The following is a 24,333-nucleotide window of genomic DNA, read 5'->3' as shown; positions in this document are numbered from 1 at the left end:
CTCAGAGGAGTCCCCACCAGGGACAACCTGGAGGCTGCCACCTGGACATCTGTTCACACCTTTACCAATCATTACCGCCTGCGTATCTTCTCCAAATCCAGGGCAGGGTTTGCCTCTGCAGTCTTGCAGGGCATCCTAGCGAGCCCCTAGTTTCCTTGACTGCCTCCACCCATTTCCTCAGCTTTGGGAATCAACCCAAAAGCAAACAGTGAAACACGAAGAACATAGTACTGTTGTGTACACTTACCATAAATGTAGATGTTTGGGTGTATTCACTGTTGCAGTCCTGGTTTCACTCCCTCCATCCCCCTCTTCTTTCTTCTCTTTCCTTACAAGGGACATATTGGCAATTACTTTCTACTGGTGGGGTTCTTCCAACAGAACCTGGCTCCCACTTGGGGGCTCCTGACAGGTTAGGGCAAGAAAAACTGATGTAATGGCGTTGGCTGCCTTACTTTATACTACTGATGACCTGACGTCAGTCCTGAAGCGACAGCAACCGGCACAGAAATACTAAGCCTCTGGTATTGGGGCCGACCGAGAGTTACGCTGGCAGGGATAACCCAAATGTGATGACAGCAACATCTACATTTATGGTAAGTGTGGTAAGTGTACACAACTGTACTTTTCTTGCTTCCTTTCTGGGTCTTAGAAAAGGACCACGGGGGGGGGGGGGGTAGAGAACTTGATCCCTACCGCTGACAGAGTCTTGCCTTCCTGCTCACTGCGGGTTAAAGTTTCCTTAACAGATGGACCAAACAAGGTGGAGCCGTCAAAGGTGGCATTAATGAAAGACACCTTAAAGGTTTCTGAAAAATGCAAAGGTGAAGCCAGGAGTGCCGTCGAATGGCAATACCAGTGCCTGTTGCTCGAGAGGTGGCTTACGCCAAATTGGAGATCAACCTCATAGAAGCATTAGCCAAAGAAGTCAGAGTAGACAGCTTTGGAGAGACCAGCTTAAGACTCTCTGGAGGCAACAATTCTGTAAGGGAAGTGGTAAGCTCCGAAACAAAGTCCCACTGAAGGCAGGTAAAAATTGGCCAAATAATTAGTTTCTCTCAGTCCGACAGTAGCTGAAGCAAACACAGGCTTTCCAAAACAATTGATCGCCCAGGACTCCCTGTTCGGGGGATGGATGGATGGAGGAGCTTTGCTCACCTAGCTCCTTCTTAGTAGCAGTGGCCACTACAATGACATTGATGGGCACACCCTTTGCTCCAAAATGTCCTGTCCTTGGAAGGACTGAGGAATTTGTTTTCTTTTTTTGGTTACAGGTTCCACCATGTATGGCTCCTTCCAAGCTCTGCTGATAAGGTCCACAAGCTCGTCAGCGGGAAGGACACCCAGGTAGAAGATGGGCCTGTACCGAAGGCTTCAGGAACATGGACTCCTCTGAAGACAGGGTTTGGGAAGACCAACGGCGTCTGCTTGAGAACCTCGAGGATGTCCCTGAATGACATTTCCTCAAGCGGAAGTCTGGGAGACTAGTCTCTTTCCTCAAAATCCATTTGCACAGTTAGAGACTCTCTGGTGGAGTCCAAGTGTCTCCTCTTACACATTCTCTTCCAAGGGGGTTCCTACCTGGTGGGCTCAGGTGAGGACTCGGACGGGCGCTCACTGGAGAATTGACCCTGGAAAGATGATGAAGCCTCAGCACCCAATCCTGAGCAAGGCCGGGGAGGACCTAGAGAAGACAGAATGGTAACTGCCAAACTGGAGAACATCCTCTCTACCACCCGGAATGGCCAACGGACTGGATGAGGCTCCTCCCCCCATGGCTGGGGTCATCTGGGAAGGGACAAGGGTCCTGACACAGCACCAAAGCCACCTGAAGCTATGGCCCGAGCAGTCCAGTGCTGAAGCTCCCAGGAGAAGGGAACGGTCTAAAAAATCTGGGCCTGAAACCACCCACAGCGAACTCGTACCTACTTCTCGGAGGCAAGGCGTACCCTGGTCCGAGGGCAATGGAACAGAGCCAACCAGGGACCCTGATGATAAGAAGGGGGGTACACCTTGTATACCTGACACCCCCAGCCTCTCACTAAAAATCACAACTCAATTTGATCCCTGAGGAAGCTCCTCATCATCCTATCCATGTCTGAGGGAAGTAGACTGCTGGAGTAACTGGACGAGACTGATGAGTGACCTGATCTTGCAGGGGATACGACACTGGATCCCACAGCCTTACTTGCTCAGGAAGGGGATCTACTCTGATGAGTCGGATCTGACTTCCTGGAGGGCCGAGAGAGGGAGCCTTCAATTATAATGTCAGATCTGACAGCCTAGCTGCGTCTGAGGGCTTGGACGGCGTACTGGTCAGATCTAACAAACTGGTTGGATTTGGGGACAGCTTGCACCTGTTCTGATCTGAAGGCCTTCGCTCCATGGGCATCTTGGATCCAAGAGTCTGATCCGAGGTTCACGGGACTGCAGATCTTGGATCTGAAGCCAAAGAGGCTGGACTTAAATCTGGGGATCTGTGATTCGAGACCCTAGGCTTCTTAGAATAAGAAGAGGAAGAGGTGCCCCACCCGAGGGAGAAGGAGGTCTCATTTTTGGTTCCTGAGGGGGCTTGGAAGAGAAGTCCGATGGCTGAGGACCCTCCCTGTGCCAAGTCCTTCAGACAAAGCTTACTGCGGTGCTCCATGAGGGCCCTGAGGTTGAATACGGCACAAATGTCTCATTCAACCTCTGGGTGCGCTGACCCTAAGCAATAAAGAAACTCCTCATGCGAGTCGGAACCTGGCATCTTTCCGACTGCTTGAGGAACATCTCTTAAACCCAGAGGGTTTATCAGCCATGCCGGTGCTGTATACAGACACACACACCAACTATAAACTCTACAAACAATAAAACCCCCTAACTAAACACAATAACTACACTTTATAACAATAACTCTCTCTCTTTTTTTTTTTAACCCCAATGGTAAAAAGGGCGGGAAATGAGACACAACGGAAGGGGAAGGGAACCTGATGGAAAATAACAAGATTAGAGAGTGAGAGGGGAGAAAATTACATTAACTTCGAAAGATTAATTAAAACTAAACTAAATTAAGCTATTAGCTAAGAAAAAGCCTCAAAATATACACACTTATCTGTATGACTAGCCTGAGCTCTGGGATCACATCATAAGCGTTTCAGCGGCAAATGAGATCAGAGGGTTAGACAATAGCAGGGGATTATGGGAAGGGGATGAGCTTGAGCTCTGGATCTGTCTGACAGCTGTCAGCTTGGAACCGAGGTCAGATCTAAGAGCCATTTTGATGAATACTGACACGGATAGCATCAGATCAGAAGCATACCACAATACTTCAGAATGTGATAAAACTGCTTTTTGCTGTTCTTCGTAAAAGGGCAGTGGGGCCTCACTTTTATTGTATGTAATATGAAGTCTGGGGAGTTAGTAGGATGATAGTTCTAGTGGGTTGCCAATCTTCCTTTAAAAACATAAAAAAAATTAGCTTTACCTGATACTACACATACAGCAAAGAGATGATTCACATCCATCACAGTACAAACTGCATCATACAGATGTCCTTAACATTGGTCACTGTTACAGAAGCCTAAGCTATATGGGTTATATACCGCATGGGATACAATAGCCAGCCAGCTTCCAAAGCTTCAGAGCACCTTCCATGCACCTAAACCATTAGTCAGCTCAAGCACATGGACGATGCCTTGAAGCTTTGGAAGCTGGCTGGCTGTTACATCCAATGCAGGATATAACCCAAATAGCATAAGCTACTGCAGAATCAATCATTCAAATATCTACAGCCATGGTACGGTTACATATATATATATATATATATATATATATATATATATATATATATATACACATATATATATATATATATATATATATATATATATACACACACACACACATATATATATATATATATATATATATATATATATACACATATATACATATACATATGTCGGATGATTCTTGATACATAGCCATGAATTTAGATTGAAATATAGGGCTAATTGTAATTCATGTATGTTAGTTTATTTAGCCCAATGCCAGGATTGTATGGCGTTCTACATTGGGAAAACAGAGCGTAAGCTTCGTGAACGTATTTATGAACATGTGTACGCCATAAGGAAACAAAAAGAAGTGAACGCACTGGCTAAACACATTTTGGAATATCCGACACATATACATATGTCGGATGATTCTTGATACATAGCCATGAATTTAGATTGAAATATAGGGCTAATTGTAATTCATGTATGTTAGTTTATTTAGCCCAATGCCAGGATTGTATGGCGTTCTACATTGGGAAAACAGAGCGTAAGCTTTGTGAACGTATTTATGAACATGTGTACGCCATAAGGAAACAAAAAGAAGTGAACGCACTGGCTAAACACATTTTGGAATATCCGACACATAAATTTAAGTTCATGGCGATAGATCAAGTAAGTCAGGATAATAGAAGTGGCCCTGTTCAACTGAGACTACTAGAGAATGAATTATGATGGCAGATTAGGCTAGACGCTTACCATGTTCCTGGCCTTAATGAATCTTATTCCATTGCAGGGATTTTAAAGTTATTAAGTTTGAAAAGATAAGATCTTCAGTGATGTGTTTACACAACATGGTTTGGTTACTAAGTGTAGGCTTATATGTATGCATTAGGGTGTAAATGAAACCTTGAAATTATATAATAATCCAGGTATAACATCTGTATCTGTATATATATTTATTTATTTATATGAGGTAGTATATGTCACCGTATTTACAATCACAATAAGATTTTTTTGTTGCAGGGAGTTGTATATGTAAAAGTTTTAGTATTAAACTAGTGCATGGAAGCACGACAGTATTGATAATGAAAAAGTACCAGTACACACTCATAAACAAATAGAATGTAAATTAACTAGATGGATTAATTTTAATTTTGATTTAGATCATAACATTGCCCTTGATTAGGTTGTATATGGGGTCGTTGTTGTCTGTTGTTGCCTTTACTTACACCACTTTATTTATTTATTTACTTATTCATTTATTTATTTATATGGTCAATATTCAAAGTGGTTATAAATATATATACATATATTTTTAAATCTTTTCTTAGTATGTATTTTTAAATGTTAATTAACTGATTTAATTAATTGTAAATTAATGAACTATTTAAGGTTGTGGTTCCTGATTTTTATTTGTCTGAGGAAGTTTGCTTACTAAGCAAACGAAAGGCGCTTCATTAAACTTTTCATTCACTTTTCATTCACTCCTCTGTGTGGATCCTGTTTCGTGCACTACCAGTTCTGTTTATTTATTTGTAGTAGGTTTTTCGTTTTGGATTTATGGCGTTTAACATATTGAAAGGTGCTTCACAGTAATAATGATAGTGAAATACAATAAAATAGTCACCATATAATAATGATGCTGATAATAATGAAGCTAATGCAACAGTCCTGCCCCATTACTGATCCTTTCAGTATATAGGGCCTGTGTCATGAGGGTATCACACCCAGCAACAAGATACATGAACCTACATTTGTCTGTTTCTCCAGCTTTTTCAATGGATTTTCCATACCAATATGTACATATTCCACTATCTTGGATTTCCATTATTAACCTTTCATCTTTTTGTTTCAATTCACTTCTCCTTAACCATTCCTGCCTCAAATTCTAGTCAACAGGAAACTACTACAGGAGATATCTGTACTTGCCACTCTATGAACTTTCCACATTTCTTTCCTTCTCATCTGATCCTTCTCCTTATATTCCTTCTTTTATTTTCAGCACATTCAGTTGCTGTCTGATTTTTGTCTACTTATGATTTGATTTCCATTTCTGCTTCTTCTCCTCATAACTTTTACTATTTTTGGATCTGATAATGCCAGCAGATATGTATGCAGTCCCACAACTGCAGATCTACATGTGTAATACATTTCAAATGAGACCCAAAGCTCATTCAGAGCAAGGAATATATAATCTTGGTATATACTGGATTTTTATTACATTTGATAAGCATGAAGCATTTTCTTGTTTTTGTGCCCAATTGATCCAATAATGTTTTGGGCCAATTACACCAAAACTTTAATAGAACAGGAACAGTAAATTGATTAATAGATTGGATTGTATTCCAATATGTCAATGCAGTTTTCAATATCACTTTTCATTTTCTGAAGTATTCCTAACTGAGCTCTATTCACATTTACTCATGTTTTATCGCTGATCCTTCATTTATTCCCACATATTTATACACTTCCTCCTACTTCAGTTCTTTTATACCACATTCCTGTCCCAAGTTGATAATTTCTTGCTGCTACAGCTTGCCTGTTTTAAATGTTGGTTTTGCACATTTATCAAGACCAGATGTCATTCTTATATCATCTGAAAAAGTTGTAACCATTTGTAGCCGTGCTTTCAATTCCTTATTTGAAGAACTATCAAATAAATAATAATAAAGTTATCCACAAAAAGTAGATGAGAGATCTTTAAATAAGGTGGTCTTCTGGCAGCCAAGTTGTAACCACAACCTAATCTGTTAACAGCTTAACAGGTTAATAGAGAGACCAAACAGCACTGGTGACAAAGCATCAACCTGGAATACCCCCCTTTTGAATTTTTACCCGTGGGATAATAATTTGCCCTTTGTCATGGCTCAACTGTGAAGTGCTATGTCACTGTTTCATCATCACAATAATGTAACTGATCAATGTAGGGTGTGCCGTATATATCTGTAACCATTCCTTTATACACGAATGGGGGAATGCTGTCAAATGCTTTCATGTGATCGATCTTTGCATAATTAAATTCTTCCCCTTTTACAATTCCCTTTTATGGCTTTATTTAGTAACAAATATCCTTTGGTTCCACATGACTTTTTGTCACCCTTTTGTTATACTGCCATAACTGAACTTTTTTTTCCATAAAGGACTGCAAACTCTGTCTGCATCAATTCCGGTATACAGTCGAAAGGCAAGCTATTTGTCTACAAACTTTAGGATGCCTTGCAGATTCATTCTTAAACAGCAGCATCTTTTTTTCCTGCTGTTAACCACGTTGGAGTCTGTTTGAGGTGTACATTTGAGTAATTCTTACTTGGGGCTAAAATCTTTGTGTGAAGATGTTAACGCTTTTAGCCAGAAGTTAGGTACAGCATCTGGTCTAGGGATTTCCAGTTAGGAGCTTTTCTTAATTTTGTCTCAATTTCTCTGGCCGTTACTTCATCCCATTTCATATTCCTCTACATTACAGATCTTTACTATTTCTTTTAATTTTATTATCCATTCAGCAACTTTGATATGTTCAACACGGTCTTCATAAATACTTCCCTAAAATGTTCCTATTTATTTCTCCTTATTTAGTGGTGTTTGTATTCCTTTTGCTTTTGTTTCCCAATTTTCTACAAAAATCTTTTTGAATTATCCATATATTTAGTACTTTTCCTTTATATTTACCTACGTATCTTCTACATTTTTCTGCCTTTGCTGATATTTTTAGTTTATTTTTGGCAACAGTATATAAATCTTGATCTGTTTTGATATTATACATTGTTTTTCTAAGTTCCATTTTTAAGTTCCATTTTCAATAATATTCTAACAGAATACTGTCTTAATTGCTTCATAGTTTTATCTATTCAATGCATTCATGATGGCATGTTGCTGGTTTCATTCCTTTCTTTTGTTACTCTATGTTTTTATTACATTTTGTTTGTATGCTTTTGTTCATACAGTGCCATGTAAAAATACCAATCTAGCTTAAGAAAAAAATGCGACAATTTGCTTCAGAACCAACATTATACATATCATGGTTTATGTGAGACAAATGACAAAGAAAAACACTTGTCAGAAAAAGAAGCAGAGTTACTGCACTGGACACTAACCTGCTAAATAACTCACTACAGCTATTACTTCACAATTGCACAATAAAATGAATATTCACTGCTAACACATACACAAGGATTAACCTAACCACATTTGTATGGTTATTTTACTTGTCTCTGGAGGATGGTGAGCCACGGATTTACAGTCAAATAAATTCTATAAATTATACTAACCACTGAGATATTCAAGGATGAGGTAGAGTTTGCCACCAGTTTGAAAAGCATACATCAAGTCTACAATGAAGGGATGCTTCACTTCTTCAAGAATACTGCGCTCTGCTTTGGTGTGAGCTGTGTCCTTTGCATTCCGTACTATCATTGCCTAAGAAAAATGAATAAAAAGGAAAAATTAATGGATCATTTTATGTTTGTGATAGATACTGTGGATGCAGGTACACATCGGCAAAACATGAAATCTCAGAAGTATAATCCCAACTCTGTTAAAAACTTGGCCGTGCTAAACTGTTGTCAATAAATTAGATGCAACAATGGCATATTCACAGGAATAAGAAAATAACAGGTCGCAAATCAAGCTGAGTTTATGTGGAGTTAATGCAGCATAAAACATTTTACAACTCATACGATATGCCTCATTTTTCACTTTCAGTGGGAGGTGCCATCAATGTGATTAGGTCCCTTTTGAAGTCTAAAATGGCAACTGTTGACTGATATGAAACATGGAATGTTTGATGCACTTTCTTCATCTCTTTCAAGTGATGCAGACATGAAATACATGTCTCTGCTGCCATGTTAGTAGCCCCCTCTTCAGCAATAAGCTGCCATGATGAAAATCAACTCCTTATCACTTCAACATTAAAGAGACCCTCTCCAAGGTATGTCCATTTTTATGGCAGCAGCTTCAGTGGACAGATGGTGTGTGTCTGTGTGTAAAAAGTGTACTTCTACTGCTTCTTGTATAATGGTGGCTGAAGCATGCAACTGTTTACACAAAAGGTCTCTGCATATTTTAATAGTACTACACAGATATCTACTGCAACATTTGCTTACAAAAATGTACACTGCTGCTCAAGTTTAATCAAGCCTACCTTTCTTTACATATTCGTTCAAGATCCTCCTTCTCAAAACGAATGTAGATTGGATACAAGTCTATAAGGTAAACTATTCCTGTTACGATCTTTTGATATACTTTGTAACAAGTAGGGGCTGCTCATACATCTCTTGTATAGCTTTGGGTTTATAAAATGACCACAAATTTTTCACAGAAATGATTTTAACCATCAGGCTTAAGCACCTTTGTTAACATACCTATACTCAGGTTTATCTGCTCCATACTTCTAGTGCTTAAGCATTCTATAAACACTTTTCTGTCTACTGACAAGGAGTGTTAAAATCCACGCAGCATAGCTCTCGATATCTTAGTACAAGAAATCTGGACAAAGCCTAAAATAACGGGGGTACAGAAGCCCAAAAACAGGGACGTACTTTAAATACTCCTCCTATAAACTTAGAAAGTCACTAGAACAACAAGTTTTGTGTTAACATGCACTTTCTAAAGGGTATAATGTCTGAGACTCAGATGTGTCATTATTTAGTGACTTTGGTTTTCAGTGATTTGCCAGAAGAAAAAAAAAGAGAGTCAAATTTTATGAGAAACAGACCAAAAATATTAAGTACAAATCTGGACATTCTCCGAAAAACTGTACAGTTGAGAGGTATGCCGCACAGCCTGATAGTTATCTTATTTCTACCAACATTTTATAATGAACAACTTGGTGATGAACCAGGTGATCCTGGCTTAACAGTATGACTAAAAAAAACGCTGAGCAGCGGACACCTTTTTGCTGCTGACTGGGGAGCAGGAATACTGACTAGTGATGAAATGCCTAACATGTACTTCCTGCAGCAGGAATTCAAATACCAAAAAAACAGTCTTACCATCCCAGTGGATTATGGCAGGGCAGTATCTGTGGGTCCACATTTATGTTTATTCTCTCCTGTTCTCTGTATCCAGCATTTACCTTGTATATTATTTATTTCATATATACTGAAGGCTTTTAGTCTGGTGAGGGAGAGTTGCATACTACAATGTCACAACCTACAGTATGTGAATACTTATAAATCCTTAAGCCCATGAGTTTACCCCAACCAGTGATTAAGCACACATCCTGCCAATGAAACAGTGATGATTTGTCACTACATCGTTCACAAGGAAATTCAAATGTAAAGCTTTTAGACAAACAAAGAGCTCCAACAGCATTTGTTAGAATGAAGGTCTATCCAATCCCATGCGAGTGACAGAAGGGTATTTGCAACCTACAGAGAATAGTCTGCTTGCAAACCATATGATAAAGAACGCAACTGCTACACCCTGCAATACCAGGCTACAATTCTTACCACACTTTCTGGCCACCAAACCAGGAACGAAACACTAAAGGTGGAGGAGTGTCCATATTCACCAAGGACAGCCACACCACCAGGCTAGATGCCCAACACAATATGTCTGAAATTCTCCAAGTGCAACTGACACTAGGTAAGACTGCAATCCAAACTGTAGCTTGCTACAGATCCCCCACTATGCCCGAAGATTCTCATTGCACCTTTCTAAACATACTGGAAAATATTAAGATACAACCAAACACCCTAATACTGGGTGATTTCAACTACCCTGCCATTAACTGGGAAAACTACTCATGTACCAACACTTTTGCCCAACGGTTCTTGGAATTCATAAATTCAAATGCCCTGGATCAACTAATCCATAGTCCCACCAGGGGCTCAAATATCCTAGACCTGGTCATTACCAACATGGGAAATCGATGCTCCACATCTATGGTCACCCACTCGTTGGTCAAGTTTGACCATAAGCTAATCACCCTTGACATCCACATCCCTTTCCACCCCCCTGTAAGGAAACTTCAGTAACAAAAATTCTCCAAAGCCAACTTCATGGTATTCAAGTCAGAAGTGACAAACTTCATGACACCCATGCAGACGGGAACTGAAAGTTCGACTGCTGAATCCTACACTAAGGCACTGTACAAGCACATCTACTTGTGCATGAATCTTGCTATCCCAAATAGAACCAAGACACTCTCCTCCAAAAAAAGGAAGCCAATTTGGTGGTTCCCCTGCCATAAACAAACTTTACAACAAAAGGAAGAAACTGTTGCAGAAAACAGGAAAATCCCAGGATGCAAAAAACTCCCTTATCAGTCTCAGTAAGAAGTTGAAATCCCACATAAAATCCTCCAAAGCTAGTTACGAAAATAAAATTGCCAAAGATTCCAAAGACAACCATAAGGCATTCTATAGCTATATCAAGAATCTAAATGGCAATGCTCAGATCTGCTCTGAGCTACAATAGAATGGCATTAAATATACTGATCCCAAGGACATTGCCAATATCCTGGCAGATCGATTCACTGCCAACTTCACGCCCCTATCACCCCCTAAAGGGCCCATCTGAATACTGAAAGATTGCCAAATTCCGGTAATAACGGCCACACAGATAAAAAACGCACTCTCTAATGCTAAGAATACAGCATCCATGGGACAAGACAGCATCCCGGGCTGTGTACTACATGAACTACAAAATGAACTGGCACCTCACCTAAGTGTCATGTTTAATCACAGCCTCAACTCAGGCTTAGTGTCCACTGAGTGGCGCAGAGCTACAGTTATCCCACTCCACAAGGGGGGATCCACCTTGGATCCTGGGAACTACCGCCCCATCAGTCTGACGAGCCTGATCTGCAAGGCCATGGACATTATAAACAAAGACATTTGCAACCTTCAAACACTGGACTCCACCCAATTTGGGTTCGTGAAGGGACGATCTTGTCACCTGAACCTGACTGACTTCTTTGAATCAATCTCCAGAGCTATGGACAAGGGTAAGGTGGTCCACACAGCCTATCTGGACCTCACAAAGGCCTTCGACACCATCCCCCACTCTGGAATCATAGACAAACTTACTAAGCTGGGCATTAATCCCCAAGTCACTCCACTGGGTTGCCAAACTGGCTTACTGACAGAACCCACACTATAAAAGTAGCAGACTCCAAATCCAGCTCCAGGCAAGTGACAAGTGGAGTACCTCAGGGTTCAGTCCTGGGACCGCTCTTGTTTGGCATCTACTTCTCTGAAGTACAGGCCAACACTAAGGGACTCTGGCTAACAAAGTTCGCAGGTAACTGCAAACTGGGAGCCATTATTGAATCCCCAAATGATGTGGATATTCTACAAAAGGGCCTTACAGAAACAGATGCTTGGTGCCAGAGCCATGGGCTCAAGCTCAATGCCAAGAAATGTATAGTTAACTCCTTTGGGAAAAAACATGTACCCGTGAATTACCACATAGGTGGCAGTACGCTGAACACCGAAAGTGTGATAAGAGACTTAGGGACACATGTGGACAGTGGTCTCACCTTCGATAACCACATTGCCACAACAGTCAGGAAATCCTTCTATGTGGCACATCTCATCACTAAGGGCTTTCATCCAGAAAAAAAGGAGGTCATTGTTCCACTGTACTCATCCCTCATTAGACCCATTACAGAATACAACGCCCCATTTGATATGTACCTCTCAAGACATCTGCAACAACTGGAAAGGCCGCAGAAATACCTCACTAAAAGAATCACAGGCCTAAACCAGATGCCCTATGCTGACAGTCTAAAAAAAACTCCAGCTGTAAAGCTGTTGGACATGCTACACAAAGAAATCCCAATCCCACAGAGCCACACGCTCCAGGGATCTAAACCTTGTCATCACAATGAACAAAACATGCTGGAGGGATAGGTTCCTGACCCAGAGACTCCTCAGATTCTGGAATAGACTACCCATACATGTCAAGCAGAGCGCCTCTTTGGCCCTCTTCAAAAGGAACCTTGACGATTGGATGGCAGATATGAAATTCACCCCAGGGATCACGTTAGTCGCCCTGCTAGACAGGGGTCCAGGGAAATAAATAATGTGGGAAGAAATAGCCAGGGAATTGTTATGACTAGGCTTGTATAGGCCCTAGGGCCAATAGCCTAGTACCAACCTATTAACCTATGAAAACCCAGTACATGGGACTATTTTCAGTGGCTCTGAAGGAGTTGAATCCAAGCAATATAAATGCCCAAGGTAGAAGAAACTGAAGAACAATCAAACTGAGAAGCTCAAAAGTTTGAATTCTTAAGTACTCTGGACAGACTCTGAGTTAATGTCTATGCAGAAATATGTGCTGAAAATGTAACAGATGACCAAATGTTCACAACTGAGTCACTTTTAGGAGCATCATAGGAAGCAACTATTTCACTGGCACAGTGGCTTAACAGCAAGAAATTCCAACAGTTAAGTTTATAGCATAAAGTACAGTTTTGTACCTACCATAAATGTAGATGTCCGAACTGGATAGCATCTGCAGTCATAACAACTGGGTTGTCCTGTCGTCAGGCAGCCCTTCAGTCGGCCGGATTCCAAAGTCCGGGTCCGGCTTCGGCTGATGTCGCACTTCACCCGACGTCATCTCTGTTGGTCTTCGGGTATAAAAGCATCAGCCGACGCCATTTTCTTCATTGTTTCTTGCCCCAGATGCCAGAAGCCCTCTAGAAGGCTAAAAATTTTGGATAGATGCCAATGTTTCCAAAAGATAGAGGTAAACACAAAAATAAGCATGTATGTACATAAATACAAACAAATACACCATGAAAGACTCCCCCCCCACTAGCTAGCTATTAGGAGGGTAAACACCCTAGGAGTACCACAGAGGGGAAGGAGGGAGGGTAATCCTGACTGCAGATGCTATCCAGTTCGGACATCTACATTTATGGTAGGTACAAAACTGTACTATGTCCTTCATGGATGCATCTGCAGTCATAACAACTGGGTAGAATACCATAGCCAACTAGGGGAGGAGGATAAAGGTAGATTATGGTGTGTTTAGGATCCCTTGCAGTACAGCAGTGGCAAACCCTGCTCGGGATCTGGAATATAGAGGTAAATTATAATGCTTGGCAAATGTATGCACGGAGGTCCAAGTAGCCGCCTCAATAATGTCTTTGGTAGCCACTCCTCGTAAGAAAGCTGTGGTAGTGGCTGTTGCCCTTGTAGAATGAGGTCTTATGTTCTGTGGAATTGGCTTTCCATGGAAGGAGTAACAGAATCGTATGCCATTTCCTATCCATTTGGAGATTGTCTGTTTGGAGATAGCTTTTCCTTCCCTTCCTGTTGCATAAGCTACGAAAAGTTGGTCAGTCTTTCTGCTATTTTTGTTCTGTCCAAGTAGTAGCGTAGCTGTCTATGTACATCCAAGGTATGCAGAATTCTTTCCCCTCTGTTTTGTGGGTTGGGAAAGAAGGTAGGTAGGTGGATTGCCTGGTTTAAAGACACTCTGGATACCACCTTAGGCATAAATGTAGGATTAGTCCTCATGGACACTCTATCTTGGTGGAAGATTAGGAAGGGTTGCACTGCCATTAAGGCCTGTAGTTCTGAAACCCTCCTTGCTGAAGTAATTGCCAGTAGGAAAGCAGTTTTCCATGACAGGTGTTGTAGGTCTGCTGTTGCTGCTGGTTCAAAGGGTGATAGTGTCAATTTTTCTAGCACAAAGTTTAAGTCCCAAGCTGGCAATGGTGGTTTCCTTGGAGGTTTTACATTCTTGATTCCTCTGAGGAACTGCCTGAGCAAAGGGTGTGAAAAACAGGTGGATCAAAGCTGTATTCTGCTGAAATAGCTGATGCATGAATCTTGATGGAGGAGTAGGAGAGGCCTGAATGAAGTAGTTCGGCAGATACTCCAGAATGTTAGGCATATCTATGTTTGATACATCTTTTCCTCTTTCAGAACTCCAAATGACAAACCTTTTCCATTTCCCAGCATAGTTCCTTCTTGTTGAAGGCCTGCGTGCTTCAAGAATAATGTCTTTAACTCTTTGTGAAAGTTCTGGATTAGCAGCTGCTATGTGATGTTCCATGCAGTCAGTTGCAACGCTTTTAGGTTTGGATGCATGGTGCTGTAGTTGTTCTGAGTTAGCATCACAGGCATCAGGGTATTGGCCACATATTGTTCCGAGACATGCTCCTCAGCAGTGGGTACCAGTGTTGTCTTGGCCAGTTTGGAGCTATCAGGATTATCCTTGGACGTTCTTCCTTGATTTTTAGTAGTACTTTGTGTATCAAGGGAAGAGGTGGGAATGCATATGCTGTTAGGCCTTCCCAGCTGAAGGAGAGTGAGTCCACTTTCCATGCTAGTGGGTGGAATGTCCTTGTGCAGAATTTTTTGAGCTGGTGATTGAGAGGGGATGCGAATAGATCTATCTGACGCATTCCCCATTTCTTCGAGATGGTCTTGAAGATGTCCGGGTGCAGCTGCCATTCGTGGGCATCCGATGTGGTCCTGCTTAACATATCCGCCAGAGAGTTTTCTTTTCCTGGTACAAATATTGCCTGTAACTGGATGTTGTAGCTGAGTGCCAGGCTCCACAGCTCCAAAGTCATTCTGCATAGGGGTAAGAATGAGTGCCTCCCTGTTTGTTGATGTACCACATGACTGTGGTGTTGTCTGTCCTTATCATCAACTGGCCTTCCTTGAGAAATGGTCTGAACTTTTGGATTGCCAGTTTTACAGCCAGCATTTCTTTTAGGTTGATGTGTAGGTGAAATTGATCCTGTGTCCACAATCCTTGTACGCATTTGTCCAGCATGTGGGCCCCCCATCCTAGGTCTGAAGCGTCTGTTGTGATGGTCTGGCTTGCTTGACCTTTGCGGAAAGGCAGGCCTGGGTTTGACTGGCATGCCTGAGCCCACCATAGGAACTCCTGTTTTAAGCATGGTATTAGTGGGATTTCCGTTTCTAGGCTGTGTCTGTGTTGGGACCATAAATTCTTTAGGTACCACTGTAGTTTTCTCATATGTAGTCTGGCAAATGGAACCAAGATTATGCATGATGCCATGAAACCCAAGGCCTGCAGTACCTTTCTTGCTGTTAACTTGTTCAGTTTTGTTAGTGCCAAGAAGTAAAGAGGGAGTTCTTTTTGTTTTTCTGTGGTTAGGAATGCCATTTGTCTTACTGTGTCCAATTCCGCTCCCAGGAAAGTCCTTGTCTGGGATGGTATCAGTCTTGACTTTTGAAGGTTGACTGTGTATCCCAGTGCTTGCAGCAAGTAAATGACCCTTTGTAAATCTGTTGTCAGCTTGCTTTTGTTGTCTCCTTGTAGTAGGCAGTCGTCCAGGTATGGATAAATTTGAATTCCCTGTAGTCTGCAATGGGCGATTACTGATGCCAGGCATTTTGTGAATACTCTGGGCGCAGTAGATAAGCCAAAGGGCAATGCTGAGAATTGATAGTGCTCTGATCCTGCAAGAAATCTGAGGTATCTTCTGCAGATTGGTCGAATGGGGACGTGCAGGTATGCCTCCTTGAGATCTAGAGTTACCAGCCAACACTCCTTGCCCAGCATGGGAAGAAGTTGCTGTACGGTCAGCATTTTGAATTTTGGGACAATGATGTATGTATTTAAGGTGGACAGGTCGAGAATTGGTCTCCAACTTTTTTCCTTTCTTGGAACAAGGAATAGTCTGGAGTAGAACCCCTTTCCTTGCTCTGCTGTTGGCACTTTTTCCACAGCTCTCATGTTTGCTAACTCCATTATCTGTTGTAGAGCCTCTGTTTTTTGATTTGGAGGTAGATTTGGCATTCCTCTTTTGACTGGTAAAGTGTGGAAGTGGAAACGGTAACCTTAAACTATGGTTTGTAAAATCCACTTGTCCTTTGTTATGTGGTGCCAGTTTTTTGAAAATAAGGTTAGCTTTCCGCCTAGAGGAGCTGCTATTTGTTCCCTGGTAGGCGGATTTAGGATTAAGTCACTGTGGCTGTGTTGATGTAGTGGCAGAGGTTGAGTCTGTGCCTCTGTTGTTACCTTGCCACTGTCGTCCTCTGTAGGTACTTCCTCTGGATTGGTTTCTGCCTCTGGAACGTCTATTCCTGCCCCTTTGGGGTCTTGTGGAGTCAGGAAAGGACCAATTTTTGGCAGGCCAGTTCCTGCTAAACCTTGGGGGTTGAACCTGCAGGAAATCTTTAACTGTTTGGACTGATTTTGCCTTTTCTTCCATTTTCTTCATAACCTGCTGGGCAGGTGTACCAAACAAACTTGTTTTATCCATAGGAGCGTCTAGCAACTTAGATTTAACATGATCCGGTAGAGCTTGCTCCTTTAGCCATGCATGCCTTCTAATTACTGTGCCAGTCATGGCTGATCTAAATGAAGCCCCAGTGCATCATAGCCACATTTTAAAGAATGGTTACTAACCTGCTGTATGTTATTTACCATTTCTAATACATATTTCTTATCAAGAGATTCATCAGTGGTTAGCTTTTTAGTTAACTGATCAAGCATAAACTCTTGGTATTGTATCATGTGAAACTGACAATTTAAAGCTCTAGCTGAGAGAGTGGCTGAAGTGTAAACCTGTTTAGCCCATCTGTCTAATGACCTTGCTTCCCTTTCAGAAGCAATAGGGTTTTTAGCTATGGTCGCGACTACTGCCTTGGGAACCTGGGATATAGTTTCGGGGTCTGCAAGAGGGGCCTTGTAAAGGTGGTGATGAGTATCTGGCACCCTGTAAAATCTGTCTGGTTTGGCAGGGGCTGGGGGTAAAGAATCTGGAGCGGAGCAGACATCATTGAAAGCATCATCCACCACAGAGAGAACAGGAGGTATAGCTAAGGGCCTGTGCTGTGGAAGGTGCAAAAAGGTCCTAAGTCTTTTTCTGGAGTCTGAAAAATCCTGTTGCTGCCATTGGAACTGTTCTCGCATGGCATGCAAGGTTTCCCCAAAGGAGAATTCTTCTGGTGGGGAAGCAGCTGGAATGGATTCTTCAGCATCAGAATCTTTAAAATTGGAGAAAGGAGCCTCTGGCTGGTCAGTAATGTCTGATTCATCAGCAGAATCATCAGAGGATACTGGCTCAGGGGGCTCTGCCCTAGGTCTCTTCTCTGGGGGCTGAGAGGCCCTGTCTGGGTGAGATTGAGATCCTCTAATTAATGAAATTAAATCTTCTGCCAAAGTAAGCATTTGAGAACTAGAAGAGGGCCTGGTTGAGGGGGTTTTAACAGGCACTGCTTTAGTAGTCTTGGCTGCTTTAGCCCTGGCGAAGGCCTTAATGGACATGGCTGCTGGAGGCCTAGCAGCACCACGTGCTGGGGTAGAGACATCCAAAGGAATGGTGTCTGATAAGTCAGTGGTAAGCACCGTAGTGGGTAAATTTTCTGAGGCCGATTCAAGAGTGGTAGCAGGGGCCTCAGCTGTAGAAATAGATTCAGCTGTATTTTGATCAGTTTTCGGTTTCGGCCGAAACCGAGACACTCGCTGTTTGCTTAACCATGGTTTCGGCCGAAACCGTGGACCGCGAGTGTCGGTCTTTTCTTTGCGTTTTTTAGCAGAATGCGTAGTCGGAGGATCCGACGGCATAATGTACGCAAAATCAGAACCGAAAAACTGTTCTGCGAACTCCGACCGACGCCTAAGCGTTCGCCGGTTGAAAGAAGCACAGGCGAACAGGCTGCTACGTCGTGGGCTGGGCCTAAACAAGGCAGGCAGTAAGAGTGGAAATCTTTATGAGGTATTTGTTTCCCACAGGTTAAACAATTATTAACTTTTTCTGACATCGGCTGAGGCAAGAAAGAGTCCCCAGCGGGTACTTAGCTTTAGAAGTCTTCAAGTAGTATTCGTAGAAGTAATCTCTGGATCCGACCGACCGGCACTTGCGAACAGCTTCTGCTTCGGGCGCCACGCGGCAAGAAAGACTGAAGAAAATGGCGTCGGCTGATGCTTTTATACCCGAAGACCAACAGAGATGACGTCGGGTGAAGTGCGACATCAGCCGAAGCCGGACCCGGACTTTGGAATCCGGCCGACTGAAGGGCTGCCTGACGACAGGACAACCCAGTTGTTATGACTGCAGATGCATCCATGAAGGACATCAACACAATGCAGTTAACAATTTTATTTGAAAAGGGTGTACAAGGCAACTGTCAGCTTCCATGATCAGAGTGAAGGGGAGCAGTAATATTTCTGCTTTCCAAAATACACTCACTCATGTTAGGTAGAACCGTCTTGGTATTTAATGCAAATCAACTTGGCTTCTCCACCTACGAAACAAAGAGTGAAATGAAGGAGAAGGTTTAAAGAAAATTCTAACACTTTCATAAGAAAATTAAGATGGCACTAGAGAACACCCAGATCCCTGCAAAACACCACATATGTTGAAGATCGGAGATGCTTCAGGCATTTTTCAAGAGACAAACTTTAAAACCCTACAACAAATGGATTTGAACAGGAAATAGGTAGAATGTCAGTCTGAGAATTCACATCCAGAGAAGGACAGGGATTTTTTAAAGAAAGGCCAAGATACAGAACATCTTTAAGGAAATACCTGGCTACATTTCCTACCACATCACAACAAGGTCATAATAAACACCTTTCAGAGATAACAGAAATGCATGCAGTTTCAAATGGTTAATATGGAAGACTGCCTCAGGGTGATGGCACACCACTCATTTACACTGGAAGAGCAGATGCAGGCTCCCAACTTGCTGACGAATTATCCATCATCCAAATTCCACACTGCATTTGGCTTCAGGAAAGATACACACACCTTCAATTTGATGAAGACCATCCACCACTCCAGGGCCTACTGATAAGGGTATGACCAGAGGATAACATCAGTGATTGCATGGTGAATGGACAGCCAGTAATATCTCTCAGTCCACTGAGACATCTACATTCTGAAGTGCGTTAAAGGTATCAAGAGTGTGGTGGCCATTATGCCATGGAGGAAGAGGAAGAGAACAGTCAAGTCCGGCTGATGAAGGCAATCCTCTGCAAAGAGATTAGAGGACTTCTGCCAGTTTAGGGTCACTCTAATAACTGCAACCATGAGACTTATTCACCCTAGGGACATTTTCAGGCATCTCTTGATGAGGTTACCAGAAGTCAGTCACCTACACAAGGGGACATGTTAAGTTCCTTCTCTTCAAAGGCTTCTATCACTACAGCTACCAACTTAGTAGGAAATGCTAAGTGCCACAGAAAGACCAAATGGCAGCACTTTGTATGGAAGGTGATGCATACCCAGGGTAAATCAAAAAATGTAATGCCTCAACTCCAACCAATGGTGTACAAAAAGATGTCCTTGTCTAAATATACCATTCAAAATCCCTGAGTCAAATGAGCCAGAGCCCAAGGAGAAACACTATATGAAAGTGAAGTCACAAAGATCCAGGATGGGAAGGATGCTTTTCAGGCCTCTTTGGAATAAGAAAGATACAGAACTAGAACCCCTTGTTTTATTCTGAAAGTAAGACAACCTTTGTAACATTTCTTAAAACTAAAGTACAAGCTTGTCCTAAGAGATCTGTAGAGATGGCTTAGTCTCTTAGTGAAGCCCTTTTAAGGAGAAGGCCTAAGAGGTACAGGGCAGCCATGATCACATCAAACTCCATGACCACATCAAACACTGAACGGCCCATGGTGGTGACTCTCCAAAGTCAAAGTAAGCTTGAAAAATACACCCCTCCATCACCACCACCGAGGACAGACTTTAGACCACAGTCAGGACTATGACTGTTGAGTCAGTGAGGTCATCCTCCCAGGAGTTAAGCTGGAAAGTACAGTTGCATAAAATCTTACCATAGCGGTAGAAGTCCTTCTCTTCACTATTGTGGTATTCATAACATTAGGGATCCCATGTCAAGGTCAGCCGGACAACCAAGCCAGTATACCAAAGCCTTAGGTTCCTTTAAGATATGACATGCACCATAAGTATGCGCCTCATGTTGCATAGGGAATAAAGGTGACGTCCGGACATACCATCCTCAGAACTGTCAGCCACAGTAGGAACGCCAGTCCAAGGGAAAACAAGAAGGTAACCAGTACATCCAGAAGACAAATAGACCGGGGCAGGTGGAGGAGGGAGGGAGTGAAGAGAAGGACATCTACTGTTATGGTACGATTTTTCACAACTGTATTATGTCCATCCATTTCACTGTTGGAGTATTCGTAACATTAGGGAGAGCGCCAAAGCTCAAGAAGAAGCTTGGGAGGAGGACGGACCAGCAGAGCCCTCTAGGAAGCCATAAAGGATGACCATAGCAAAACCAGCTCTAGCTCTGGAGAGTCCATCCAACTTGCAGTGTTTGGAAAATGTATGCACAGAAGTCCAGGTAGCTGCCTCAAGAATAGAGTTAGTATCCAAACCCTGGAAAACAACGCACCAGAAGGAGCCATAACACAACAAGAAAATGTGAAAGGATTAACAAAAGGAAATAGCTTTAGAGATACAAGAAGAAATAGTTTGCTTGGATACAGATGATGCCAAGTACCTAGAATGAAAGAAAACAATGAGATGATCAGATTGCCTAATAGTCTTAGTCTTATCCAAATAAAATCTGAGTTGTCTACGCACATCCATGTGCAGCACCTTCTCACAAGCAGACAGCGGAGAAGGGAAAAATTGGGCAAAAGAATAGACTGATTAAGGGAGAACTCGTTCCCCACTTTGGGCATAAAAGGAGGATTAGTACACAGGGACATCCTGTCCTTATGAAACACGAAGAGAGAGCAAGCTATAAGGGGGATACACATGCTGAAGCCAAAATGACTTCAGAAACCACTTAACTTTCTCATGCGGAGTTTGGTCAAAGGAAGCATAGGAATGGTGGATGCCATGAACCCAGGAGCTCTCAGAAATTCCCTGGTTGTCCTAGGGGTCAGAGGAATAAGTATTTGAAAGAAGGAAATTAATGTTAAAGCATTGGGAGGCGGCAGAGATGCCAGCACAAGCAGAGCCTGTATCCTGCACCCCAGACAAAACATGGTCTTAAGAAGTCGTCAGAAAAAACTTTTAGAAATTTACTGTGTACCCCATGCTTTGCAAAAGAGAAATGGCAAAATAAAGATTTTGCAACAGGATCTCTAGAGAGGATGCCTGAAATAGAAGGTCACCAAGTAAGGAAAGACTTGGATCCCCCGAATCCTGCACAATGCAATCACAGGAACGAGCCATTTGGTGAATACCCTTGGGTAGCAGAAAGGCCAAAAGGCAAAGCAGAGAACTGAAAATGCCTGGAAGCAACAGAGAAATGTAAACACTTTTTGGAAAGGGGATGAGGATGAACTGGAATACAGCGATAAGTATCCTCGAGATGCAGAGACACCATATAAGCTTGAGAAAGCAGAAGGGGGAACAAAGTCAACAGACAACATTCAAAAGGACGGCACCTTCAAAAAAGTGTTTAGATGACACACAGTTCTAGAATTGGTCTCCAAGTACCCCCTTTCCTTGGCACTAGAAGCCTTCTGAATAAAACCCTCTCCCCTTTGAGACCCAGAAACTTTTTGAATAATACTCTGAGTCAAAAGATCCCAAACAGAAAGAGAGTTGTTCCTGAGGGGGCTGAGGAATACCCATAAAAAGGGGGAAGCGATTTCCAGACAATGAGGTACCCCTGGCAAATAATGTTCAGGACCAAGGAATCCTTAGTAATCTGTAGCCAAACAGGAAGAGAGAGAGAGAAAAGTGAAGAGAAAGAGGAAAGTGTCTGGGAAGAACAGGACAGTCAGACAGTACCTGGTTTACTGGGAAAGGAGGCTTCTAAGGTGCAGAAATTGGAGTAGCTTTAGTAGGAGGAGGCCGCTTACCACCCTTTTTACCCTTGGGAGGAGGGCGAGACTGCCTGCAAACAAAAGATGACTTAGTGGTGTAATTTCTATGGAATTTAGGTACAGGAGAAACAAACATGTTTAAGTTCCAGTAATGCCTTAACCCTTGTCTTGAAGGGACTTAAAGCACTAACAGCTTCACCAATCAAGTGTTTATTATCAAGAGGGGCATCGATCAACTTAGCTTTAATATTATCAGGCAAAGGTTGAAGTCGAAGCCAAGAATACCTTTCTCATCACTGACCCAAAAATAGTAGCCTTACAAAAAGCATCTGCTACATCATAACTATACTTGAAGGAATGACAAGTCACCTGGGAGGAAGCCCCCAACAGGGAAAGGGCGGACGTCTTACCCTCAGAGTCCGGAAGGTCAGGAATAGCCTGACCAGCTTTTGATAAGAGAGTCAACAAACACCTGGACATATGGCTCTGATAATTAACAGCCCAAAAAAAAGCCAAGGTGCAGAAGTATAAACCTTTTTGCCTAACCTTTCCATGGTCCTGCTACCTTTATCAGAGGGCAGTCATTTGGGTGAAGGAAGCAATTCAGAGGGCTTGTCACAAACTACAGACACTTGTACAAAATGTACAGTCTTCAGGCACCCTATATAATTTATCAGGTTTCCTGGGAGCAGGGAGCTGTGAGATTGGAGCCTTAAAATCATTAGAAAATGCAACCAGTAAGGCAGCCAGAACAGGACGAAAAGCAGAAGGCTTAGGAGAGTCCACATGCAGCAACTCAAAGTACCTTTTTTTGTACCTCCGTAACCTGAGCACAATCCCATTTAAACAACTGCCATCATCCTTGAGATTGTGCCCCCAAAGGAAATCTCTTCAATGGGAGTATCAGGACTTGCAGACTCCATAATCCAAAGGAGAGGGAGTCTGAGAACAGCAGGCAAGGGATTCCTCATTCAATTCTACCTCTTCCTCAGGGAATCCTGTTCCCTGGGTCTTTTAAAAGGAGTAGAGGACCAAGGGGGAGATGGAAAGTACAGTTGTGTACACTTACCATAAATGTAGATGTTCGAGTGTATTCACTGTTGCACTCATTACATTTGGGTTATCTGCTTGCAGTAGCCCACAGTCGGCCTGATTAACAAAGTTTTGGGTCCTGCGTCGGTTGCTGTCCCTTCTTCCATGACGTCACATCGTCAGGGGTATAAAACATGCAGCCGATGCCATTACTTCAGTTTTTCTTGCTCCAGATGTCAGGAGTCCCCCTAATGGGAAGCAATTAAATCTATAAATACAAGGATATACCTCCAACAGAAAAGCAAATACACAAAAAAGCTTTTAGAGCATAGTAAGTTAGAGTAGAGGTATAGCCAAAGGAAGAAAGGGGGGCTGGAGGGAGGGTAACCCGGATTGCAACAGTGAATACATCGAACATCTACATTTATGGTAAGTGTACACAACTGTACTATGTTCTTCGTGTTTCACTGTTGCAGTCATTACATTTGGGTAGATTCCCAAAGCTAAGGTTGGGAGGAGGAATTTAAACAGAATTAGGACCAGCTATAAGGCCCTGCAAGACTGCAGTGGCAAAAACAGCCCTGGATTTAGAGAAAATTGGCAAATGATAATGTTTGGTGAAAGTATGCACAGAACTCCAGGTAGCAGCTTCTAAGATGTCCCTAGTAGGGATGCCCCTGAGAAAGGCTATAGAGGTAGATGCAGACCTGGTTGAATGGGGTTTGTGGGATAGGTTTTCCATGGTGCTTATAGCAGAAATGAATGCAGTGGGCTATCCATTTTGAAATGGTTTGTTTTGAAATAGCTTTCCCCTCTGTCCCTACAGCAAATGCCACCAGTAGTT

At 42.5% G+C, this 24,333-nt stretch overlaps 1 protein-coding gene across 1 annotated transcript in view; it reads right to left on the bottom strand.

Annotated features, from left to right (window-relative positions):
• RPS6KB1 (ribosomal protein S6 kinase B1) overlaps positions 1-24,333 on the bottom strand; it is a 1,830,003-nt gene that overhangs the window by 1,314,931 nt on the left and 490,739 nt on the right. Inside the window, exon 4 of the mRNA XM_044054533.1 lies at positions 8,021-8,168. Coding sequence (XP_043910468.1) covers positions 8,021-8,168 — 148 coding nt within the window. The remainder of the gene's footprint in view (positions 1-8,020; positions 8,169-24,333) is intronic.

The sequence above is a fragment of the Protopterus annectens genome, chromosome 13.part0 (genome assembly GCF_019279795.1).
Source record: "Protopterus annectens isolate FY-2018-M chromosome 13.part0, PAN1.0, whole genome shotgun sequence".
Lineage (NCBI taxonomy): Eukaryota > Metazoa > Chordata > Ceratodontiformes > Protopteridae > Protopterus > Protopterus annectens.
The sequence above is the reverse complement of the archived record's forward strand: the minus strand, read 5'-3'. Positions and strand labels throughout refer to the sequence as shown.